At 51.6% G+C, this 19,740-nt stretch overlaps 1 protein-coding gene and 2 long non-coding RNA genes across 14 annotated transcripts in view; all 3 read right to left on the bottom strand.

The window, feature by feature from the left end:
- The window catches only part of PFKFB3 (6-phosphofructo-2-kinase/fructose-2,6-biphosphatase 3), a 90,603-nt gene extending 88,641 nt beyond the window's left edge, over window positions 1–1,962 (bottom strand). For 9 of the 11 annotated variants that reach the window (XR_012417437.1, XR_012417440.1, XR_012417439.1 and 6 more), the window contains exon 1: window positions 1,489–1,962. Coding sequence is in view for 7 of the 11 variants with exons in the window: in XM_015455451.3 (XP_015310937.3) it covers window positions 1,489–1,930 (442 nt within the window). In the remaining 4 variants the exon portion in view is untranslated. The remainder of the gene's footprint in view (window positions 1–1,488) is intronic. The other 2 variants (XM_065520265.1, XM_074000952.1) reach the window with 1 other exon arrangement.
- A 2,682-nt stretch (window positions 1,963–4,644) lies between these two features.
- On the bottom strand, window positions 4,645–7,907 carry LOC123575513 (uncharacterized). Its single transcript, XR_006700776.3, has 4 exons — window positions 5,617–7,907; window positions 5,336–5,508; window positions 5,045–5,233; window positions 4,645–4,942 (listed from the first exon to the last, which is right to left on the bottom strand). It is a non-coding gene; the product is annotated as an uncharacterized lncRNA (long non-coding RNA).
- Window positions 7,908–11,921: 4,014 nt separating this feature from the next.
- On the bottom strand, window positions 11,922–16,893 carry LOC102124672 (uncharacterized). Of its 2 annotated transcripts, none has more exons than XR_001493387.4 (3): window positions 16,759–16,893; window positions 14,882–14,994; window positions 11,922–12,347 (listed from the first exon to the last, which is right to left on the bottom strand). It is a non-coding gene; the product is annotated as an uncharacterized lncRNA (long non-coding RNA). The 2 variants fall into 2 exon arrangements; XR_012417444.1 differs by lacking the exon at window positions 16,759–16,893 and adding an exon at window positions 15,148–15,293.
- Between the last annotated feature and the right edge of the window lie 2,847 nt (window positions 16,894–19,740).

Below are 19,740 nucleotides of genomic sequence, written 5' to 3'. Positions count from 1 at the left end.
AGAACCCAGAGTGTCAAGGTGGCCGCATCATGCCTGGATTAATGGAGACACCGAGGACAGTGGGCGTGGGACTAAACGTGCCCAGCTGACGGAGGAGTGGCAGAGCCCCTGCTTGCTGGCTGTCACCTTCCTTCTGGCCACCCTCCCCCATCTCCCTACCCCAACGGGACAGGAGAGTCAGCAGCCACCCCCTTCACCGCCAGGAGCCCACGCTGATACCTAGGCACCCTCTGTTTGAAAAACAAGTCCAGTACAACCTCCAGGCAACGGTAGCACCAAGCTGGCCGTGCCTCTGAGTTATGAGAGAAGAGAGGCAGGAGGGTGAGTGGGGGGAGGGAGAGACGGCACGGCACAGGCCCAGTGCCCGGAGAGGCCAGGCTCCCAACGCCCCACCCGACCCCACCCCCCACCCCCCCACCCGACCCCACCCCCCACCCCCCCACCCCCACCCACCCCGTCTGCAGGAGTCACACAACACTGATTTGAAAGTCAAATCGAGGCCCCCCTCCCCACACTTCTGCAGCTCCCACTTCTCTCCCGGGGCTTTGAGCTGAGAGTGGCCCTGGGCTCTGGGCCGTGCTGGGCCTCCAACCACCCGGCCTGTAAACCCGGGTCCAGTGCGCTGGGAGCCCCCCGGCGCGGGCAGGGAACATGAGGTAGCTGGGCCTTTCTGGCAGTCCTGGCACGCAGGGCGGAGAAGGCTGAGGGTAGCCCCTGCAGGAGGGGGCGGGCCGCGCTCATCAGCTGGCCGGGGTTTGCTTTTCTAGGGACTGCTCCCATCCTCACGCGGCCGTCCCTATCCAAGCGCCGGTTTTGCCCAGGAGGCAACTGAGGCTGGGCGCTGAAATGACTTCCCCGGGGTCAGAGGGCGAGAGGGGCAGAGGCGGGACTCAGGCCCGAGCTGCCTCCCTCCCGCGCCGCGCTGTCCCTTTCCGTGCCCCCGAGCGCACCGCGCCCGCCCCCAGGATCCCGGATCCCGCCGCCCGCCGGGTCTCTCCGGGTCCGGGGCCCTGGTCTATCCGCGGCCCCGGGCTGGAGCGCAGCGGGAAGCGGGAATTCGATGCAAGTGCCGCTCCCGGCTCGGGCACGTGGTGGCGGCCGCGGAGTCGCCAGAAGGGACGCGCGGGTCTGGAGGAGACAGCGTGGGTCTGGAGGGACAATGCGGGGCTGCAGAGGAGACGCGAGGCCAGAGAGGAGACGCGGGGCCAGGGAGGAGACGCGAGGCCGGAGGGGGACGCGCGGGGCCGGAGGGGACACGCGGGGCCAGAGGAGACAGGGAGGATCTGGAGGGGCACGCGGGGCCGGGGCGCAGCGCAGGGCGGAGGGAACAAGGTGGCGCGCGTCTCGCTCGGCCCCAGCCGGCACCGCCGCAGCCCGGGTGCACAGCGCTTCCGCGCCTGGCGAGGACCCAAGGCTTGGGTACCCACAGGCGGCCGTGCAGGTCCCCGCGCGCGCTGGGGGCGTGGGCCGCGTTACCGGGACTCCTACCTTTCCTGAAGGGCATCGCGCCGGGGGCGCTCCCCGCGGGGCTGGCCCGCAACACCCAAACAGGACGACGTCCAGGCGGCAGCCCCGCGGCTCGGGGCGCCTGCGGGCGGCGGGGCGGGCGAGGGAGGGGAAAGGGACATATTTGGTCAAAGCCTGGCGCGTCACGGCGCGGAGGAGGATCCGCGGCGAGGCAGGAAGCGCGGGGCGGCGCCAGCCGTGAGCTCCGGGTGCCCTCGGGCTGCAGGGGGAAGCCGGGGCGTGGGCCGGGCCGCCCTGTCCTGCCCAGTTCCCCCCGGTCCCGCAGGGGCGGCCCGCAGCCCCCCAGACGCAGAACTTGCCGGCCTCGGAGCTGCCGCCTGCCTTTGCGGACTCCATGGAGCAGGGGAAAACTGGTCGGGGAAGAAACCAACTCCTTTTGCGCCTTCAGGTTGTTCCGAGCCATCCTTCCCAAAGGACGGGACTTGGGGGAATTCCATCCCATTTTCACTTTTATGTCCTACGGGCACTGGGGACAGGCTCAAATCACCAGCTGACTCGAATTGAACAAACTGAAATTGTTTAATTTTTTCTTTTTCTTTTTTTTTTTTTTTGTTTGTGTTGGTTTGGGTGTGTGTGTGTGTTTTGAGACAGGATCTCACTCTCGCCCAGGCTGGAGTGCTGTGGTGCGATCATAGCTCACTGCAGCCTCGACCTCCCCAGGCTCAACCTATCCTCCCGCTTCAGCCTCCCGAGTAGCTGGGATTACAGGCGTGAGCCACCGCGCCCGGCAAAATTGAAATTAACTGCTGGCTGGAGGGAGCAACCCAGAAACTCGCGTCTTTCTATGGGGGTCTCCCCACTGCCTCGGTTTAACCTCGACCCCCCGCGTCCCGCCGGCTGCGTTCTCTCCACCGCACGGGTCACCGCCTGACCGACTCCCTATGTGCTTATTCGTGTGTGGTGTCTATGAAAGCAGCCATTTTTTTTTTCTTTTGTTCTCTGTTTTCCCGGAGCCTAGAACAGTCTCTCACGCACAGCTCAATAAATATTACTCAATATTACGTTTCTTACTCAAGGGAAGTAATAGTGCGACTTAAGAAATGGACATACGGAAATGCAGGGAGTCACCTCCCAGCACCACTGACCTTGCCTCTGCAAAGGCCAGCATCTGAGAAGATGCCTTTTATTCCTTCCAAATGTCTAAAAAGCAGGCCTTCTTTGGAGCCAGTTAACAATTAATTGTTGTGAAAAGTGCTATTTTCAGTTGCACTTTGAAAAAAAAAAGATGTCAGGAGCAAATCTCCTGATCTCCTGATATTTAAAACACCCATGCAAATATCAATTGGCCCACTTTCCATGCCGTGGCAAAAATCATGCAGGAAAGGTACAGCCAGTAGGTGTGGGTGGTTTGTTTTTGTTTTCTTTTTTCCTTTAATCTTTCCTTAATCATAATTTGTTTCTTAGCCTGCTATCATTCATGGGTAATAGTCCAAATTCCTCCCTCTTTGGAAGGGAGATGACGCCACGGGGAGGAAGCCACTGTGGAGTGGGACGGTGTCTTGCCAGTTGTCTTGGGACACAGCTGCTGGTAGAGCCTTCAAAACAGATCCTGCTCATGGGCCAGGCTACAGATCGGGTCCTGAGCCCTGACTTCAGCTTCTGTGCCACTGCCTTTGCAGGTGTGAGTGTCAGCGGAGCAGGAAGGGGGGGAACAGAAGGGTACCCCAAATCCAAAGTTAGGCATAATCGTCAGCTCCCTCTATAATATTCTCTGCCATAATTGCAATGGCAGGTGGACCTGGACTTAGCTCCATGGACTTACCTGCTACAGAAGGCAAATTTTGTCCAAGGCCAGGGGTTCCAGATAAAGCATGCGTCATCCTGCCTGTATCAGACTCACCACCACCGCTGTCGTAGTAAGGCCAGAGCACATGCCCTCAGAGGTGGATGGTGCTGTGGCTGGATACTTGGTCTTTGATCCTGTTTTCTGGTCCAGAGCTTCTAAAACCCTTGGGATCTCCAGAAGGATGAGTGTTTTTTGGATGTCAATGGGAGGACTGGGCAGCTTCAGGATAGGGGCTGGGAGCTGGAATTAGTCAGAACTTTCAGCTCAGATCTCTGACCTTTGGGGAGGGGAGAGGGGCTGGAGATTGAGTTCATCACCAATGGCCAGTGATTAATCAATCATGCCTATGTAATGAATCCTCAAAAAAATAAACAACAACAAAAAAAACCCAAATGACAGAATGTGAGCCAGGCACTGTGGCTCACACCTGTAATCCCAGCACTGGGAGGCCAAGGTGGGTGGATCACTGGAGGTCAGGAATTTGAGACCAGCCTGGTCAACATGGTGAAACCCCGTCTCTACTAAAGGTACAAAAATTAGCCAGACATGGTGGCAGACCCTTGTAATCCCAGCTGCTCAGGAGGCTGAGGCAGGATTATCGCTTGAACCCAGGAAGCAGAGGTTGCAGTGAGCCAAGACCATGCCACTGCACTCCATCCTGGGTGACAGAGTGAGACTCCGACTCAAAAAGAAAGGAAAAAAAAGAGAGAATGGGGAGAATTTCTGGGTTGGTGAACACATGGAGGTGTGTTGGGAGGGTGGCAGGCTGGAGAAGATGGGGGAGCCCCTTGGCCCTCACCCCCCTCACCTCATGCTAAGCATCTTTTCCGTCTGACTCTTCTGAGTCCACTGCTTTATATTAATAATGAACCAGTACCAGTAAAGTGCCTTCCTGAGTTCTGTGAGCTGTTCTAGCAAGTTACTGAATGTGAAACTGGGGGGATGGAGGGGTGAGTGTAGGAAACCCCCTACTTTGTAGCCAAGTTGGACAGAAATATGGGTACTCTGGGCTGGAGCCAGGAGGCTGGTGTCTGAACTCAGGGCAGTCCTGAGGGACCGAGCCTCGGAGCCTGTGGAGTTAGTGTCACATTTGAATGGAATCGTAGGCCACCCAGTTGGTGTCTGGAGAGTTGGGGAACTGGTTGTCGGTGTGAAAAAAACCCACGCACTTGGTGTCAGAAGTGTTGTGAGTAAAAACAGGTCAGACTGATGTATTCTGATCTCACTGCTCTGAGTTCGTTTGAATCCTGTGTAGAAAAAAAAAAAAAAAAAGAACATTGGAACTCGTTACTGTCTAGTTTCTGTTCCACGTTCAGATAACCGTGCTCTCAGATTTTTGTGGTTGTTTAATAATCCCTGGAAACATTTGTTCTCTCACCACCAACCAGAGTCAGCCAATTATGATGGATATCAATGTCAAATAATTCAAAGAGTGGTTCTGTGTTGTCCTTCGCAGAAGGCGAAGCCACCGGGCAGGAACGGCTGCCTCTGCAGATCCGTGCGGCGATAGTACAAGGCAGAGGGCGTTGGATTTGCTGAGCCATCCGGGGTTGAACAACAAACTCGCCACAGCCATGCTGCTTGGGGAAACGGCAGGGATTGTGGGCACGGTCCCTCTGGTTTTCAGACCTGGAGAAAAGATCTGAAGTAATTTTAAGTTGAGACTCTATTCCCAGACCTGTCAACAATATAGTATGAGTCCCAGAACTGAGTACTTTCATTATTACTCACCAAACTTTCAAGTGTGTCTGCTGACATCTCCGTGCTCAGTCTGCTGGACTATTGATGTGAGCACTGCTCTGCTCCAGAGAAGCTCTTAGCACGTCCCAGTGGTGTTCAAAATCTAACCCGATCTCAAGGGTTCGTGAGGAAACCAAGGATTGCCCGGCCAGGCTCAAGTATTCCTCATCCTTCTTCCTTCTGTCATCATTTGAGAATGGTCACTGTAAGTGGCATGATTTGGTAACCAGAGGTCCTGAGCACAAAGGTTCTCAAGCCTGAACAGATATCGGAACCACTCACCTGGAGGGTTGGGCACACCGACTGCCAGCCCTTACCCCAAGTTTCTAACTCAGTGAGTCTCGTGGGCGTGGGGGGCAAGAATGCCCATTTCCAGCATTCTAGGCGGAGTCCCAGGTGATGCTGACCACTATGCTGCTTAGTTCAGTCCACTACTTCTTGACCACACCTGAGAGCTGAAGAGAAAGGAGCGACTTATGCCTGCAGGTGACCTAGGGTAGGGACCCCAGGGCCCCAGGGGCTTCAGACCCATTACACAAGGACCCCTCCCTGGGCAGACCTACCTGCAGATGAGCTCTCAATCCTGAGGTTCCTGTGGCCAGGGCAGGGGGAAAGGGAGGTGCCGCCTTCCTCCCTCACGTCAGTGCCCAGGCTCCGGGGACCGCAGGTGCCGTGGCCACAGCTTCTGGTTGTCCTCATTGCAGGAAGAAAAGGGCTCCTTCCTAGAGTTCTCTGCAGTTCGTAGGCTGACGGCTCCCATGCTGTCTCGGAAGGGAGGGCGACACTCAGTAGGAGGGGATCTGACACTCTCTACTCAGAAACTCCTGCCTGCAACAGCCTCTCTGGCCGTGTGTTTGCATTTTGGGCCTTTCTTCTCTGATGATAGAGTGTACGGCTTTGTCTCCCATTCCCAGCAAAGGAATTCCAGGCTTTGGGAAGCATGCTGGGATCCTTTGATGCGGGCTGGGCCGCTGGCAAAAAAGAATGTGTGTGAAGGAATGCCGGGGGCAGGGCCAGCTAGGTCCGCGGAGTACTTGAGGCCGATGCCTGTCCTGTCCACGCCCACCTGAGGCCTGTGCCACATCCCCGACGTGAGAGTCCAGAGCCCACCCCCAGGCCTCTGCCACATCCCCGATGTGAGAGTCCAGAGCCGTTCCCACTGCCTGGCTGTCCCCACGCCACGGCCCACGCGTGGTGTGGCTCCCCCGCCTCAAGCTTCCCATCTCCCTGGAGTTTGCCAGAAGGCTGGGGGTTCTGGGATGGGTCTGAGTCCCTGCTGGCTCCCTTCCTATGCTGTGTGAAAAATGCTCTTTGAGCCTCAGTGTTTTGTTCACGCAGCACAAGGAGAGCTTAATAAATGGGTGCTTCTGTTGTTATTATCGTCAGTATTATTATTATAATCATTATTATATTAACATTATCTTCATCATTATGATCATTGCCATTATCATCATTATTGTTTAGCTGGGAGCAGGGCGGGGCTGCTTTAACTGCCCCAGGGTAGTGAATAGGAAGCTGTGGTCTCCAAGAGGAGTGAGGAGGAGGGGGCGCCTGGGTGAGCACTGCTGCTGAGAGAAACCCCACCTGCTGGGCATGGGTTCCTAGACCATTCCTGTGTGCGTGTGCACGCACATGCATATGACTGTGAAAGGATTCATGATCCACAGCATCAGAGAGAACCATGAACATGGAAAGTAAGTAAATGAAGCCGGGCGCAGTGGCTCACACCTGTAATCCCAGCCCTCTGGGAAGCTGAGGCAGGTGGATCGCCTGAAGTCGGGAGTTTGAGACCAGCCTGGCCAACATGGTAAAACCCTGTCTCTACTAAAAATACAAAAATTAGCTGGACGTGGTGGCACACGTCTGTAATCCCAGCTACTCAGCAGGCTGAGGCATGAGAATCACTTGAACCCAGGAGGCAGAGACTACAGTGAGCCGAGATTACACCATTGCCCTCCAGCCTGGGCAACAGAGCAGGACTCTGTCTCAAAAGAAGCAAGAAAGCAAGAAAGCAAGCAAACAAGAAAGAGAGAAGAAAAAAAGAAAGTGGCCGGGCGCAGTGGCTCACGCCTGTAATCCCAGCACTTTGGAAGGCCGAGACGGGTGGATCACGAGGTCAGGAGATGGAGACCATCCTGGCTAACACGGTGAAACCCCGTCTCTACTAAAATTACAAAAAATTAGCCAGGTGCAGTGGCGGGCGCCTGTAGTCCCAGCTACTTGGGAGGCTGAGGCAGGAGAATGGCATGAACCCGGGAGGCGGAGCTTGCAGTGAGCCAAGATTGCACCACTGCACTCCAGCCTGGGCAACAGAGCAAGACGCTGTCTCAAAAAAAAAAAAAAAAAAAAAAGTAAATGAGTGCATCTACCTCCCAGGTCTTGGTATTCTGAATACCATCCTGCAATTAAAGGAACCAGGAGACCTCAGAGGGTTAGAGGGTTAGGGCGGGAAAGCACAAGATGAGCCGGGAGCATCTGTGGTGCCCCAAAATGATGGGGACGTGTCCCAAAGACACCAGGGCTGACCTGAGGGGGCTCTTCTGGGACAATCTGAAGAACAAGATAAATTATGGTAGTAGACAGATTGTGACCCATGGAATTAAAGAAGAATCTTAAGCCCATACTGATTTAAGTAAATAGATGAATGAATGAATGAGGGAAGAGAGAAAACTTTTCCTTACAGTAAAATTCCAACCAATACATGTAGGAGGAATCATGGAACTAGCAAAATCACCATTTGGCAAATGCCACAGTGTACTTGTTTCAGGGAAGAATCATCAGTGGATGTTAAAATTAGTGGGCAAAATATCATGAGAAACAGGATATGGACAGACTCAAAGCATCTCCCCACCAGATAATTATCCATTACAAAGGGGAAAATGGTAACTTTATAGGGGAGAAATCTGGCAGACCTCACCAGGAATGGGCGGAATCAACGTCACGTCCTTCCCGACGCAGTTCATAGAAAAGGATACCGAGTCACATCTGTGGTATTCCTGCCAAAAATGCATACCCTGACTCTAATCACAAGGCAACACGAGACACCTAAAATAAGGGATGTGCAACAAAATACCCAGCCAGGACGTCCTCAGAAATGTCCAAATCACGAAAGACAAAGCGGGGTGGAGGAAGCGTTCCACATTCAAGGAGACTGAAGAGACATGATGACCAACAACCGCACTGGGGGACCCCTGGACTGATCCTGAACCCCCAAAAGGATATTCATAGCACAGTTGATGACATGTAAGTTAATTATTTTTAACTTATTATTAGAGAGTTATGAATTCTCACATTTTGATAATTGTGCTGTGGTTATCTGACATTTAGGGAATCTGAGTGAAGGATAAAGTCATAAGTCATTTAACCACGAGGATGCATTCTCAGATTGGCCAGGTACAGTGGCTCATGCCTGTAATTCCAGCACTTTGGGAGGCCAAGGCAGGAGGATCACTTGAGGCCAGGAGTTCAAGACAGCCTGGGCAATATAGCAAGATTCCATCTCTACCAGAAAATGTTAAAAATTAGCTGGGTGTGGTGGCAGTGCACGCCTGGAATCCCAGCCACTCGGAAGACTGAGGAGGGAGGATGGCTTGAGCCTGGGAGGTTGAGGCTGCAGTGAGTCATGATCATGCCATTGCACTCCAGCCTGGGCAACAGAGAGACACGCGAAAATCTGTTTTCTTTCACTAAAACAGTATGCTTAATTTTTCTGATTTGCTGTTTATACAGCATGGTCCTCTGCTCCACACTTAAAACGAAAATCTGTAGGAAACATCGCCTTTCTAGATGAAGCTGAGATGGAACAGCTCTTGTTCTACAGGCAGGGCTGTACAGGCTCTCACCACATATCTCTGTCCTCAGGAAAAGCCTGTGCTGAGTGACCAGGAGTTTCTTGTCACTGCTGCATTTTCTTCTTCTTTTTTTTTTTTTTTTTTTTTTTTTTGAGACAGGACTGTTGCCCAGGTTGGAATGCAGTGGCATGATCACAGTTCACTGCAGCCTCAACCTCCTGGGCTCAAGCGATCCTCCCATCTCAGCCTCCCAGATAGGTGGGACCACAGGTATGTGCCATCACGCCCAGCTAATTTTTTGTATTTTGGTAGAGACGGGGTTTCACCATGTTGCCCAAGCTGGTCGTGAACTCTTAGGCTCAAGTGATCTGTCTGCCTTGGCCTCCCGAAGTGCTGGGATTACAGGTATGAGCCACCACCACACCTGGCCTCATCCCTGAAGCATTTTCTGCCGCGTCTTAGGCTGCATTGGTGACATAATCTGGGGGCTGCCACCCCTCACAGCTATGTGACTTCATATGCAAGCTCCTTGGCCTCACTGTGCCTCAGTTTCCTCATCTGTAAAGTGGAGACAATAACAACACCTACCCCCGGGGTGGCTGTGAGTGTTACATGAGATACCGAAAAAGAGGAGGTGCAAAACAGAGGCATGAGTTGTTCAAAGTCAAAGAACACAATGAGCGAAGAATTAATCATTTCAGAAATGGAATGAATCTTACAGCTCATCTAAACCAGATGCCCCATTTTACAGAGGAATGCGGCCTTCGGAGGCTAAGTGACTCGTGCAGGTCCCCCAGTAGCTGACGGCAAAGCTGTGATTTCAGACCCCCATTTCGCTCGAGCAGTGATGGGAAGCTGCTGACTCCAGGCTCCGGCAGGTCAGCCCGGGGTGCAGGAGGCCGCTCCTGGGTTCCTGCCCAGCAGCCGCTGGAGGGGGGCTCCCCCTTCCTGAAGCTTTGAGAGCTGGGGTGCTGAGCACATTCTTGGGCTGTTGGGTGACACCATTCCCCTCTCTGAGTCCCCCAGAGGAATGGCTGTGGCTTCCCACACTTACAGGGCTTCCTATATTATTAAATCTCTGCTCTTCGAAACACCCAGAGTGGTTTCTCTTGTTCCGACTGGACCCCAATCGAAACAGATGGAACACAAGGAAAAGAGCCCGGGATTTCAAAGTGAAACCTGCTTTTGCCACTTACCATCTGTGTGGCTTTGGGTAAGGCATGTAACTTTTCTACCTTAGTTTGTCCATCTGTAACATGGGCATATTCATACTTCAGATTAGGTCTATAGAATAGACATTTCATCAAGGTTGAATTTTTTATGTGATTATATAAGTAAATATCTTTCTTTGTAGGAGTAAATGGGCTTGATGTTCATTTGTAGGGGTAAATGGGCTCAGATGGCTCAGAAAAAAATATGCACTCGCACGTGACACACACACAGAATTATTTAGCAAATACATAGACAACTGGTCAGTGTGGGAGAAGGGGATAGAGGTGTTTTTCAGTTTGAAATTGCTTCAAAATAAATGCTTTCAGGGCCGGCACGGTGGCTCATGTTTGTAATCCCAGCACTTTGGGAGGCCAAGGCAGGCAGATCACCTGAGGCCAGGAGTTCAAGACCAACCTGGCCAACATGGTGAAATCCCGTTTCTACTAAAAATACAAAAACTAGCCAGGTGTGGTGGTGCGCACCTGTAGTCCCAGCTACTCAGGAGGCTGGGGCAGGAGAATCACTTGAACCAGGGAGGTGGAGGTTGCAGTGAGTCGAGATCGCCCCACTGCACTCTAGCCTGGGCAACAGAGTGAGACTGTGTTTCTAAAACAAACAAACAAACAAACAAACAAAAATGCTTTCGGGAAGGAAGACACAGATATGCTCATTTACATCTACTGACCTTTCAATAAATGTGCAGTTTAATGGAGGGGATGTTTGTTTATTTTCTATTGCTATGTAGTGTTCTTTAAAACATACATACACACACACACACACACACACACACATTTTGTGGTTTAAGCCCCATCCCTTCATTAGCTCCCGATTCTGAAGGTTAGAAGTCACATTGCCTGGCTGTGGCTCTGCACAGACCTCGCCCAGCAGAGATCAAGGTGCTAACTGGCTGAGTTCTCATCGGAAACCTCTGGAGAAAACACCACTTCCCAGCTCCTCCTTGTTGGCAGAATTCAGTTCCTGTGGAGTGGGAATCGGGTCCCCATTTCCTCACTGGCTGTCAGCGGGGTCAATCCTAGAGGCCACCCTTGTTCCATGACACCTGGCTCCTCTTTCCACGGGGGCAAGGGCAGGTTGGATCTTTCTCGTGCTTTGAACACTGATGTCTTCTTCCGGGTCCTGCAGGAGAAAGCTCTCTGCCTTAAAGGACTCAGGCCCCCAGCAGTCTCCCATCTTGCAATCAGCTCATGGGGACCTTAATTCCATCTGCACAGCCCCTCCCAGCAACTGCTAGGTCAAAGCCAAGCTGAGCACCTGGGGGGAGGCGCACACAGCAGCAGGCTGCTGGTGGGGGCAATGGGCTCCCCAGAGCCCCATGGTCCGCCTGGCCCGGCCCTAGCACAGCTGGTGTGCTGTGCGCACCCTTTCTCTCCTGGATCATCCTCCCCTCGAAACGCAACTCCTACATGCTGCCCTGGCTCTGGGGAAATGTGATGCGTTATCCTTTCTCCTCCACTCAGCCGAAGTTTCAGACATCAGGATTTCTCTCTAGGGAGACACTCTTTTCTTCTCTGTGGAGATGTCCCCGACAGAAGAAGGGGAGCATTGTGTTGATTGTCCCGCCATCCTGGCAGCTCCACAACCAGGGGAGCAGGACAGTGCCCAGGACCAACAGGTCAGGCAGCCACCCCTTCCTTCACAAGGGACGAGAAGTCGCAGGGAGGCTGCAGAGTCGGGGGAAGTATCTTGCCAGCTGTTCACAGCGTCACTTGGGGCCTCCACAGCCCACTGAGCCAAGGACAGTGTCACACGGGTGACGGAGGCCCTGAAGACACCAGAGCCCTCAAGCATGCTCAGCTGTTCACTGTCTGCCTGCTCTCAGAAAGTCCAGCCCCTGACAAATATGCAACAGGCCTTTTTTTTTTTTAATGTTACAGAGAACCTTCATATAATTTTCCCATAGCATCCTGACAAACTCTTGATTCAAGCAGAGGCAGCGTTCACCCATTTCACTGCCGACAAAGCTGGCCTCAGCCAGGGTAGTCACTTGCCCTGATTGCTGAGCCAGACCAGGGACAGAGCCCCAACCCCAGGTCTCCTGGCCAGTGCTGTGTCTCCTCCCGCCTCCATCCTCGTCCGAAGGTTGGGATGTCACAGTCCTTGGAGGCTTGCTTAGCTAGGAACTGAGGACCTTCGATCTCAGTGTACTGAGTCTTCACGACCTGCGTAAGGCGGAGGAGCCTGGCTGCCTCTTTCCCAGAAATCAGTCTCGGTCTCTAGGGCCAAGTGGTTGCTTTCTACTGCATTGCGCTCCTGGAACACGCTGCTGTCCTCTGCAGAGGAAATCAAAGTCATGGTGACTTCAGATTAATCACATAAGCATTTCCAGAGAGAAAAGGGATTCTCTGTGGTGGGGCTGCACTTCGCCTGTAATAAGGATGCTTTAGAGGCCAAACTAAACCAGGCAGGAGAGCCAGGCCGTTGGGGTGGGGCTGGGCCTCTGCTCCGGGCACGCCCTTCCTTCACCTGTTTCCTCACCTGTAACATGTAGGCCATGTTCATTAGTGGCCAAATGTGAGGAGCAAATGACTCTTTTTTTTTTTTCTTTGTGAGACAAAGTGTGGCTCTGTCGCCCAGGCTAGAGAGCAGTGGCACACTCCCAGCTCACTGCAACCTCCGCCTCCCAGGTTTAAGCGATTCTCCTGCTTAACAAAATAGATTCTCCTGCTTAATAAAACAGATTTTCTCCAGCTCAGGCTGGAGTGAAGTGGTGCGATCTCGGCTCACTGCAACCTCTACACCCCAGGTTCAAGCGAATCTCCTGCTGGGCCTCCCGAGTAGCTGGGATTACAGGCATGTGCCACCACGCCTGGCTAATTTTTGTATTTTTAGTAGAGATGGGGTTTCACCATGTTGGCCAGGCTGGTCCCAAACTCCTGACCTCAGGTGATCTGCCTGCCTCAGCCTCCCAAAGTGCTGGGATTATAGGCGTGAACCACTACGTCCGGCCTGTGCCCAGCCTATTTATTTATTCTTAACTTTATCTTTTTTTTTCAATAAGACTTTTGCACTCCTACATTTATTTATTTATTTATTTATTTATTTATTTATTTTATTTATTTATTTTTTTGAGACGGAGTCTTGCTCTGTGCCCCAGGCTGGAGTGCAGTGGCGCGATCTCGGCTCACTGCAAGCTCCGCCCACCGGGTTCACGCCATTATCCTGCCTCAGCCTCCCGAGTAGCTGGGACTACAGGCGCCCGCCACCACGCCCGGCTAGTTTTTTGTATTTTTTAGTAGAGACGAGATTTCACGGTGTTAGCCAGGATGGTCTCGATCTCCTGACCTTGTGATCCGCCCACCTCGGCCTCCCAAAGTGCTGGGATTACAGGCTTGAGCCACCGCGCCCAGCCTCATTTATTTATTTTTAACTTTTATTTTAGGTTCAGGGATACATGTACAGATTTGTTATATAGGTAAATTGTATGTCACAGAGGTTTGGTGTAGAGATTATTTTGTTACCTAAATTATAAGCATAGTACCCAATAGGTAGCCTTCTTTATTATTATTGTAATTATTATTTTTAATTTGAGGCAGGGTCTTGCTCTGTCACCCAGGCTGGAGTGCAGTGTCATGATCACAGCTCACTGCAGCCTCTACCTCAGGCAATCCTCCCACCTCAGCCTCCCTAATAGCTGGGGCCACGGGCATGCACTATCACATCTGACTAATTTTAAGTTTTTGTAGAGATGGGGTTTCAGTATGTTGCCCAGGCTGGTCTCAAACTCCTGAGCTCAAGTAGTCTGCCCGCCTCAGCCTTCCAAAGTGCTGGGATGACAAGTGTGAGCCGCCACGCCTGGATGACAGGCAGCTTTCTGGTCCTCACCCTCCTCCCACCCTCCACCCTCAAGGAGGCCCCAGTATCTGTTGTTCCCTCCTTTGTGTCCTTGTGTCCTCAGTGTTTAGCTCCCACTGATAAGCAAGAACATGCGGTATCTGGTTTTCTGTTCCTGTGTTAGTTCGCTTAGGATAATGGCCTCCAGCTCCATCCATGTATAACTTCATTTTATAATACAGAAAACATTGAACCGCCATTGTTAAGGAAAACTTTGATGACTGTTCCTATTCAGAAATTTACTTATTTAAATGTCCTTGAATTTTTTTTTTTTTTTTTAAGACAGAGTCTTGCTCTGTCACCCAGGCTAGAATGCGGTGGCGCGATCTCTGCTCACTGCAACCTCCACCTCCTGGGTCCAAGCGATTTTCCTGTCTCAGCCTCCCGAGTAGCTGGGACTATAGTCGTGCACCACCATGCCTGGCTAATTTTTTGTATTTTAGTGGAGACGGGGTTTCACCATGTTGCCCAGGCTGGTCTCGAACTCCTGAGCTCAGGCAATCCACCCGCCTCAGCCTCCCAAAGTGCTAGGATTATAGGCATGAGCCACTGCACCTGCTGCCTTAAAATTTTTAAACTGCATTTATAATATTAATACTTTATACTTTTAAATACTTCAATTTACTCACAAGCATTCTCAAGTGCTTAACAACTAACTATAGTGAACCTCTGGTTTTCTTAAATGTTCCCATACTGCCTACAATCTTAATAAACTGGCATTGAATATCTGAGTTTAAATCACAAATCTACACCAATTACCCAATTACATATTTTTAGTTGTAATCAAGAGGCCAGTCCATTCATTGCATTTAAAATTACAAGTTAAAATATGCCACATTCTCTTAAAACAGCAACTTCTTAAAATATCAAGTACGTACAGATCACCTAAACGTAACCCCAAAATATCAAAAATAAGAGTTTGTTTCACGCTTCTCTGTGTAAACAGGCTTTTCCAGGGTTAAGAGAGACTTACCCAGTAAAGAAACAATGACGTCATACCAGCAAGTCTGGGGTCCTGTCCCAAGGAACTGAAGTTGCTTGTTGACCAGGACAACCCCTGCTCAGGACCCAGAATTGAATTCTTGCCTGTAAAAGGGACAGAAAATACGGAGGCCTGTTGGAGCTCTTATAACAGGAGCTCCTGGCCCCCCACGGGGAAGGGGTCCCCACCACTCTAGTTTCCAGACCTACTGACTTTCCTTCAAAGACCACAGTGGCCTCAAAGGGTCAAGAGCCCACCTGTGCAGGTGCCTGGCTGGTTGGCTTGGGACATCCCTGGCCCAGTCACACCCCAATTCAGGTGACAGTCCAGGAGCTGTCAGCAGAACCCCCTCCTGGGAGTGTGGAGAATTAGCGTTTCTCTACCCTTGCCAGAAAGCAATCTCAGTTAGTGCAGATGCGAGAAACCCACATCATCTGTCTCTCCCCATGGGGGAAGAGCTAGCTTTATTAAATCTGGTGTACAAATTAGTCATCACTGTCATTCCAGCTAAATCGAGGTCAGCTTTCTCCTGATTTAGACTGAAATTAGCAAAGACCCTTCTGATCTGACAGTCAAATGGGAAGGGAATTGTTGGATCGCAGCACAGAAGTTGAAGGTGAGAGGCTGCAGGGATCCGCAGGGTGCCCTGCGCTTGTGTTGCAATCTTTTTTTTTTTTTTCTTTTCGTTACTTTTTCTTTTTTTGAGACAGAGTTTCACTCTTGTTGCTCAGGCTGGAATGCAATGGCATAATCTCAGCTCACTGCAATCTCCGCCTCCCAGGCTCAAGTGATTCTCCTGCCTCAGCCTCCCGAGTAGCTGGGATTACAGGCAGGTGCCACCACGCCTGGCTAATTTGGTGGTTTTAGTAGAGATGAGGTTTCCCCATGTTGGCCAGGCTGGTCTGGAACTCCTGACCTCAGGTGATCTGCCCCCCCGCCCCAGAATCCCAAATTCTGGGTTTACAGGCGTGAATAAACCACTGCGCCTGGCCCTCTGCTGCACTCTTGATGCCACGTGCTGTACTCCCTGTCTCAGAGAAAGGAAAAATTTTTTTTGGTCTTTCCCTAGAAACCGAGAAAAGTAGGCTAATCAGGCAAACAAGTGGTAAAGATAAAAGACTCCCCCGCTCCCCACTGACCCACCACACACACACTCTCACACACACGCTCACACACACACACTCACACACACACACTCACACACACACTCACACACAATCTCACACACACACTCTCTCACACACACTCATACACTCACACACACTCTCACACACACACACACACAGTCACACACACACTCACACACAATCTCACACACGCACTCTCACACACACTCATACACTCTCACACACACTCTCTCACACACACACTCTCACACACACACTCACACACACACATTCACACACACACTCACACACACACACACACACACACTCTCACACACTCACACACTCTCACACACACACACACACTCACACACATTCACACACATTCACACACTCTCACACACACACTCACACTCACACACACTCTCACACACACAGTCACACACACACAATCTCTCACACACACACACAATCACACACACTCTCACACACACACTCTCACACACTCACACAATCACACACACTCACACACACACACACTCTCACACACACTCACACACACATTCACACATACACTCACTCTCACACACACACACACTCTCACACTCTCACACACACTCTCACACATACACACACACACTCTCTCACACACACACTCCCCCAGGTCCTAGCTCTCCTCCTCGTGCCCCAGCAGCTGAGCCTGCAGCCCTCCCTGCTCCCACCCCCACCTCAGGGGCTTGGACTCCTCTGCCCTCTGCTCACCTTCCCCATGGCTGCCCAGTCATCCCCAACTGGCAACATTCACTGCGATGGGAAGGGCACAGGCAGCTCAAGACTAAGTTGTTTCAGGAAGATGGGAATCCCCCTGTTCACACCACAGAATGAGGTTTCCTGTGTGCAAAGGAGGAGGAGGGCTGGGAAGAAGCCGGAGACAGGAAGGAGTGACGTGCAAATGATATAAAGAGAAAAGACACTTCTAAGTCATCAAGAACAGAATGCTAAGAGGAAAGAGGTCTGTACTGGAAAATGAACGATTTGGATTATATGGAGAAATTTTCTGAAAGTGAAATCTGTTACAAATAGATTTGTAACGGGCATGGTGGCTCACATCTATAGTTCCAACACTTTGAGAGGCCGAGGCAGGCAGATCACCTGAGGTCAGGAGTTCAAGACCAGCCTGGCCAACATGGCGAAATCCTGTGTCTACTAAAAATACAAAAATTAGCCAGGTATGGTGGTGCACACCTGTAATCCCAGCTACTTGGGAGGCTGAGGCTGGAGAATCACTTGAACCAGAGAGGCAGAGGTTGCAGTGAGCTGAAATCGTGCCATTGTACTCCAGCCTGGGTGACAGGACAAGACTCTGACTCAGAAAAGAAAAACAAAAAACCAAACCAAACAACCAACCAACAAAACAAAACAAAGAAAGAAAAAGAAAAAGAAATGGCTTCTGGGATATAGGATCTGCAATGCGTGAAACCACAGCCCGGCGTTCTGTCCCAATCTCCCGTGCTGCCGTCCTCACCCCTGGCTGTCCAGGCCCCTCCTAACGGCTGTGTGTGAGTGTGTGTAGATACCACACAGATTGTGTGTGGCTCTGCATGTAGAAGTTCAGGTATCAATAACAAGACTGCTGGAATTATTTTGGATAGGGAGGCCACCTCAGTGCACCCCAAATCTCACCCCCTGGGAAGATCACTAAGTTGAAACCAGTGTTGACTGAAACAGGTTCATCAACTTCACCTGATGGTTTTTGCTGATGGGTTAGAATCTTATCTCTCGAGTGTGTTTGCACACTTCAGAAATGCTTTCGGCTACATGTAAATGAGAATCTGACTCACGGAGGCTGAAACACATTGGGATTTGTTTTTCTCACAAAACAGGAAGGTCTGGAGGCAGCAGCAGTTAATCCTGCTTTGGAGGCTGAATCATGTCAAGGACAGCCTCTGTAGCTCCCGCACCCTCTTCCCCAAGGCTGCAGCCAGGCTGCGGAAGTGGCAGGCATCACGCTGCATTTGGGAGTCGGGCAGCAGCATATGTCTCTTTAATCCGGAAGGCTAGGCACTCCCAGAATGCCCTCCGCGCCCCCAGTGGATGTCTGCTTATGTCTTCTTGATTAGCTGCAAAGTGGTGCTGAGAGAGCGAGCAGCTGGAATGTTTCTGAAAAATTAAATACACGAAAGGGTTTGGGAATGAGAATCGGGTTGGACTTTTCCCAGGTCAGCCCCAGTGCACCTCTTTCTAGATAACACACTGCCCCCGCCAAAGGCTTGGAGGACCACCCTCAAGACCACCCGAGCCATGGCATCCAACTGCCCGAGTCCTGCGTCTCCAGATGACATGCAGGTGTCCCCTTGGGGTCCAGAGGGAGCTCCTCGTGATCCCAACAGCTATAGCCCAAAGATAAGTAGTCCACCATCAACACATCTAACAAGGAATGGTGGAAGAGGAAATAGATCATTGCAATAAAAATCCCCCTTCAGAAACTCAGAGGATGGGAAGACAAAACGAGTCACACACGAGATCCCGCTGAAAGGAGCAGTGACGTCTCCCTGCCCTGGCGATAGAGCGAGCTCCCCGGTGAGCCAGCCTGGCACCTCGTGTCAGACCTTCCCACTGACTTCCACGGTCTCTGGGAGGGTCCTCCACGGCCTCATCTAAGGAGGGCCCAGGGCAGGACATGCTTGATGGAGAACGTAGGGTTTTGCGATTCGGTTCCTGAGTATGGGTTCAGGAGCTGCAGACGGCTTCATGGCCTGAACAGACAGGAGTTACTGTTAGCCAGCCTGAGGGCTTCTTTGTTGCTGTTTTTGAGATAGGCTGTCACTCTGTTGGCCAGGCTGGAGTGCAGCAGTGCAATCATAGCTCACTACAGCCTCGACCTCCGGGGCTCAGGTGATCCTCCCACCTCAACCTCCTGCGTAGCTGGGACCACAGCAGGCACGTGCCACTGTACCCAGTTAATTTTATTTTTTTTTAGAGATGGGCTCTCACCATGTTGCTCAGGCTGGTTTCAAACTCCTGGGCTCAAGTGATCCTCCCACCTTGGTCTCCCAAGGTGCTGGGATTATAGGAGTGAGCCACTGCACCCTTTGGTTTCTGGGACAATGTAATTACCTTACACAGTTGTAAATTCCTGGTCTATTCTATTTGGTCGCGTGCTTGAGCAGCCACAGCAAAGGCCTTCTCTCCACACATCATCCAACCTAACACCTTCCCTCTCCCAGAGGCTGGCCCTGGTGACCTGCCCACCTCCCCTTCTGTCTCCTGGAGGCTGGCCCTAGTTGCAGGAAAACAAGCTCAGGGCTGCCACTGATTCTACATTATGGTGAGTTGTTTAATTATTTCATTGCATATTACAATGTAATAATAATAGAAATGAAGTGCACCATAAATGTAATGCGCCTGAATCATCCCCAGACCATCCCTCAACCCTGGTATGTGGAAAACGGTCTTCTACAAAATTGGTCCCTGGTGCAGAAAGGTTTGGGAACCACTGTTTTACGCTACAGCTTTAGTGTCTAGGTCTCACAACAGGTGAGCATGAAACTGATCATTTACCACCAAGTAGGACCCTGATTTTCCAGGCTGAAGGAGTTGGGTCCCCGCCCCACCACTGGACCTCCTCTTAGGCAACGCCATACATTAGTGTCTGTTCCCTGGTGCCACTGGCTTTCAGATACCAAATTCCCTATCCGTTAGGTGTAGGTCTGTTTTTTGTTTGTTTTTGAGACGGAGTTTCAC

This window comes from Macaca fascicularis, chromosome 9 (genome assembly GCF_037993035.2).
Source record: "Macaca fascicularis isolate 582-1 chromosome 9, T2T-MFA8v1.1".
NCBI classification, from domain to species: domain Eukaryota; kingdom Metazoa; phylum Chordata; class Mammalia; order Primates; family Cercopithecidae; genus Macaca; species Macaca fascicularis.
Note: the sequence above shows the minus strand (reverse complement) of the source record. Positions and strands in the feature narration are given on the sequence as shown.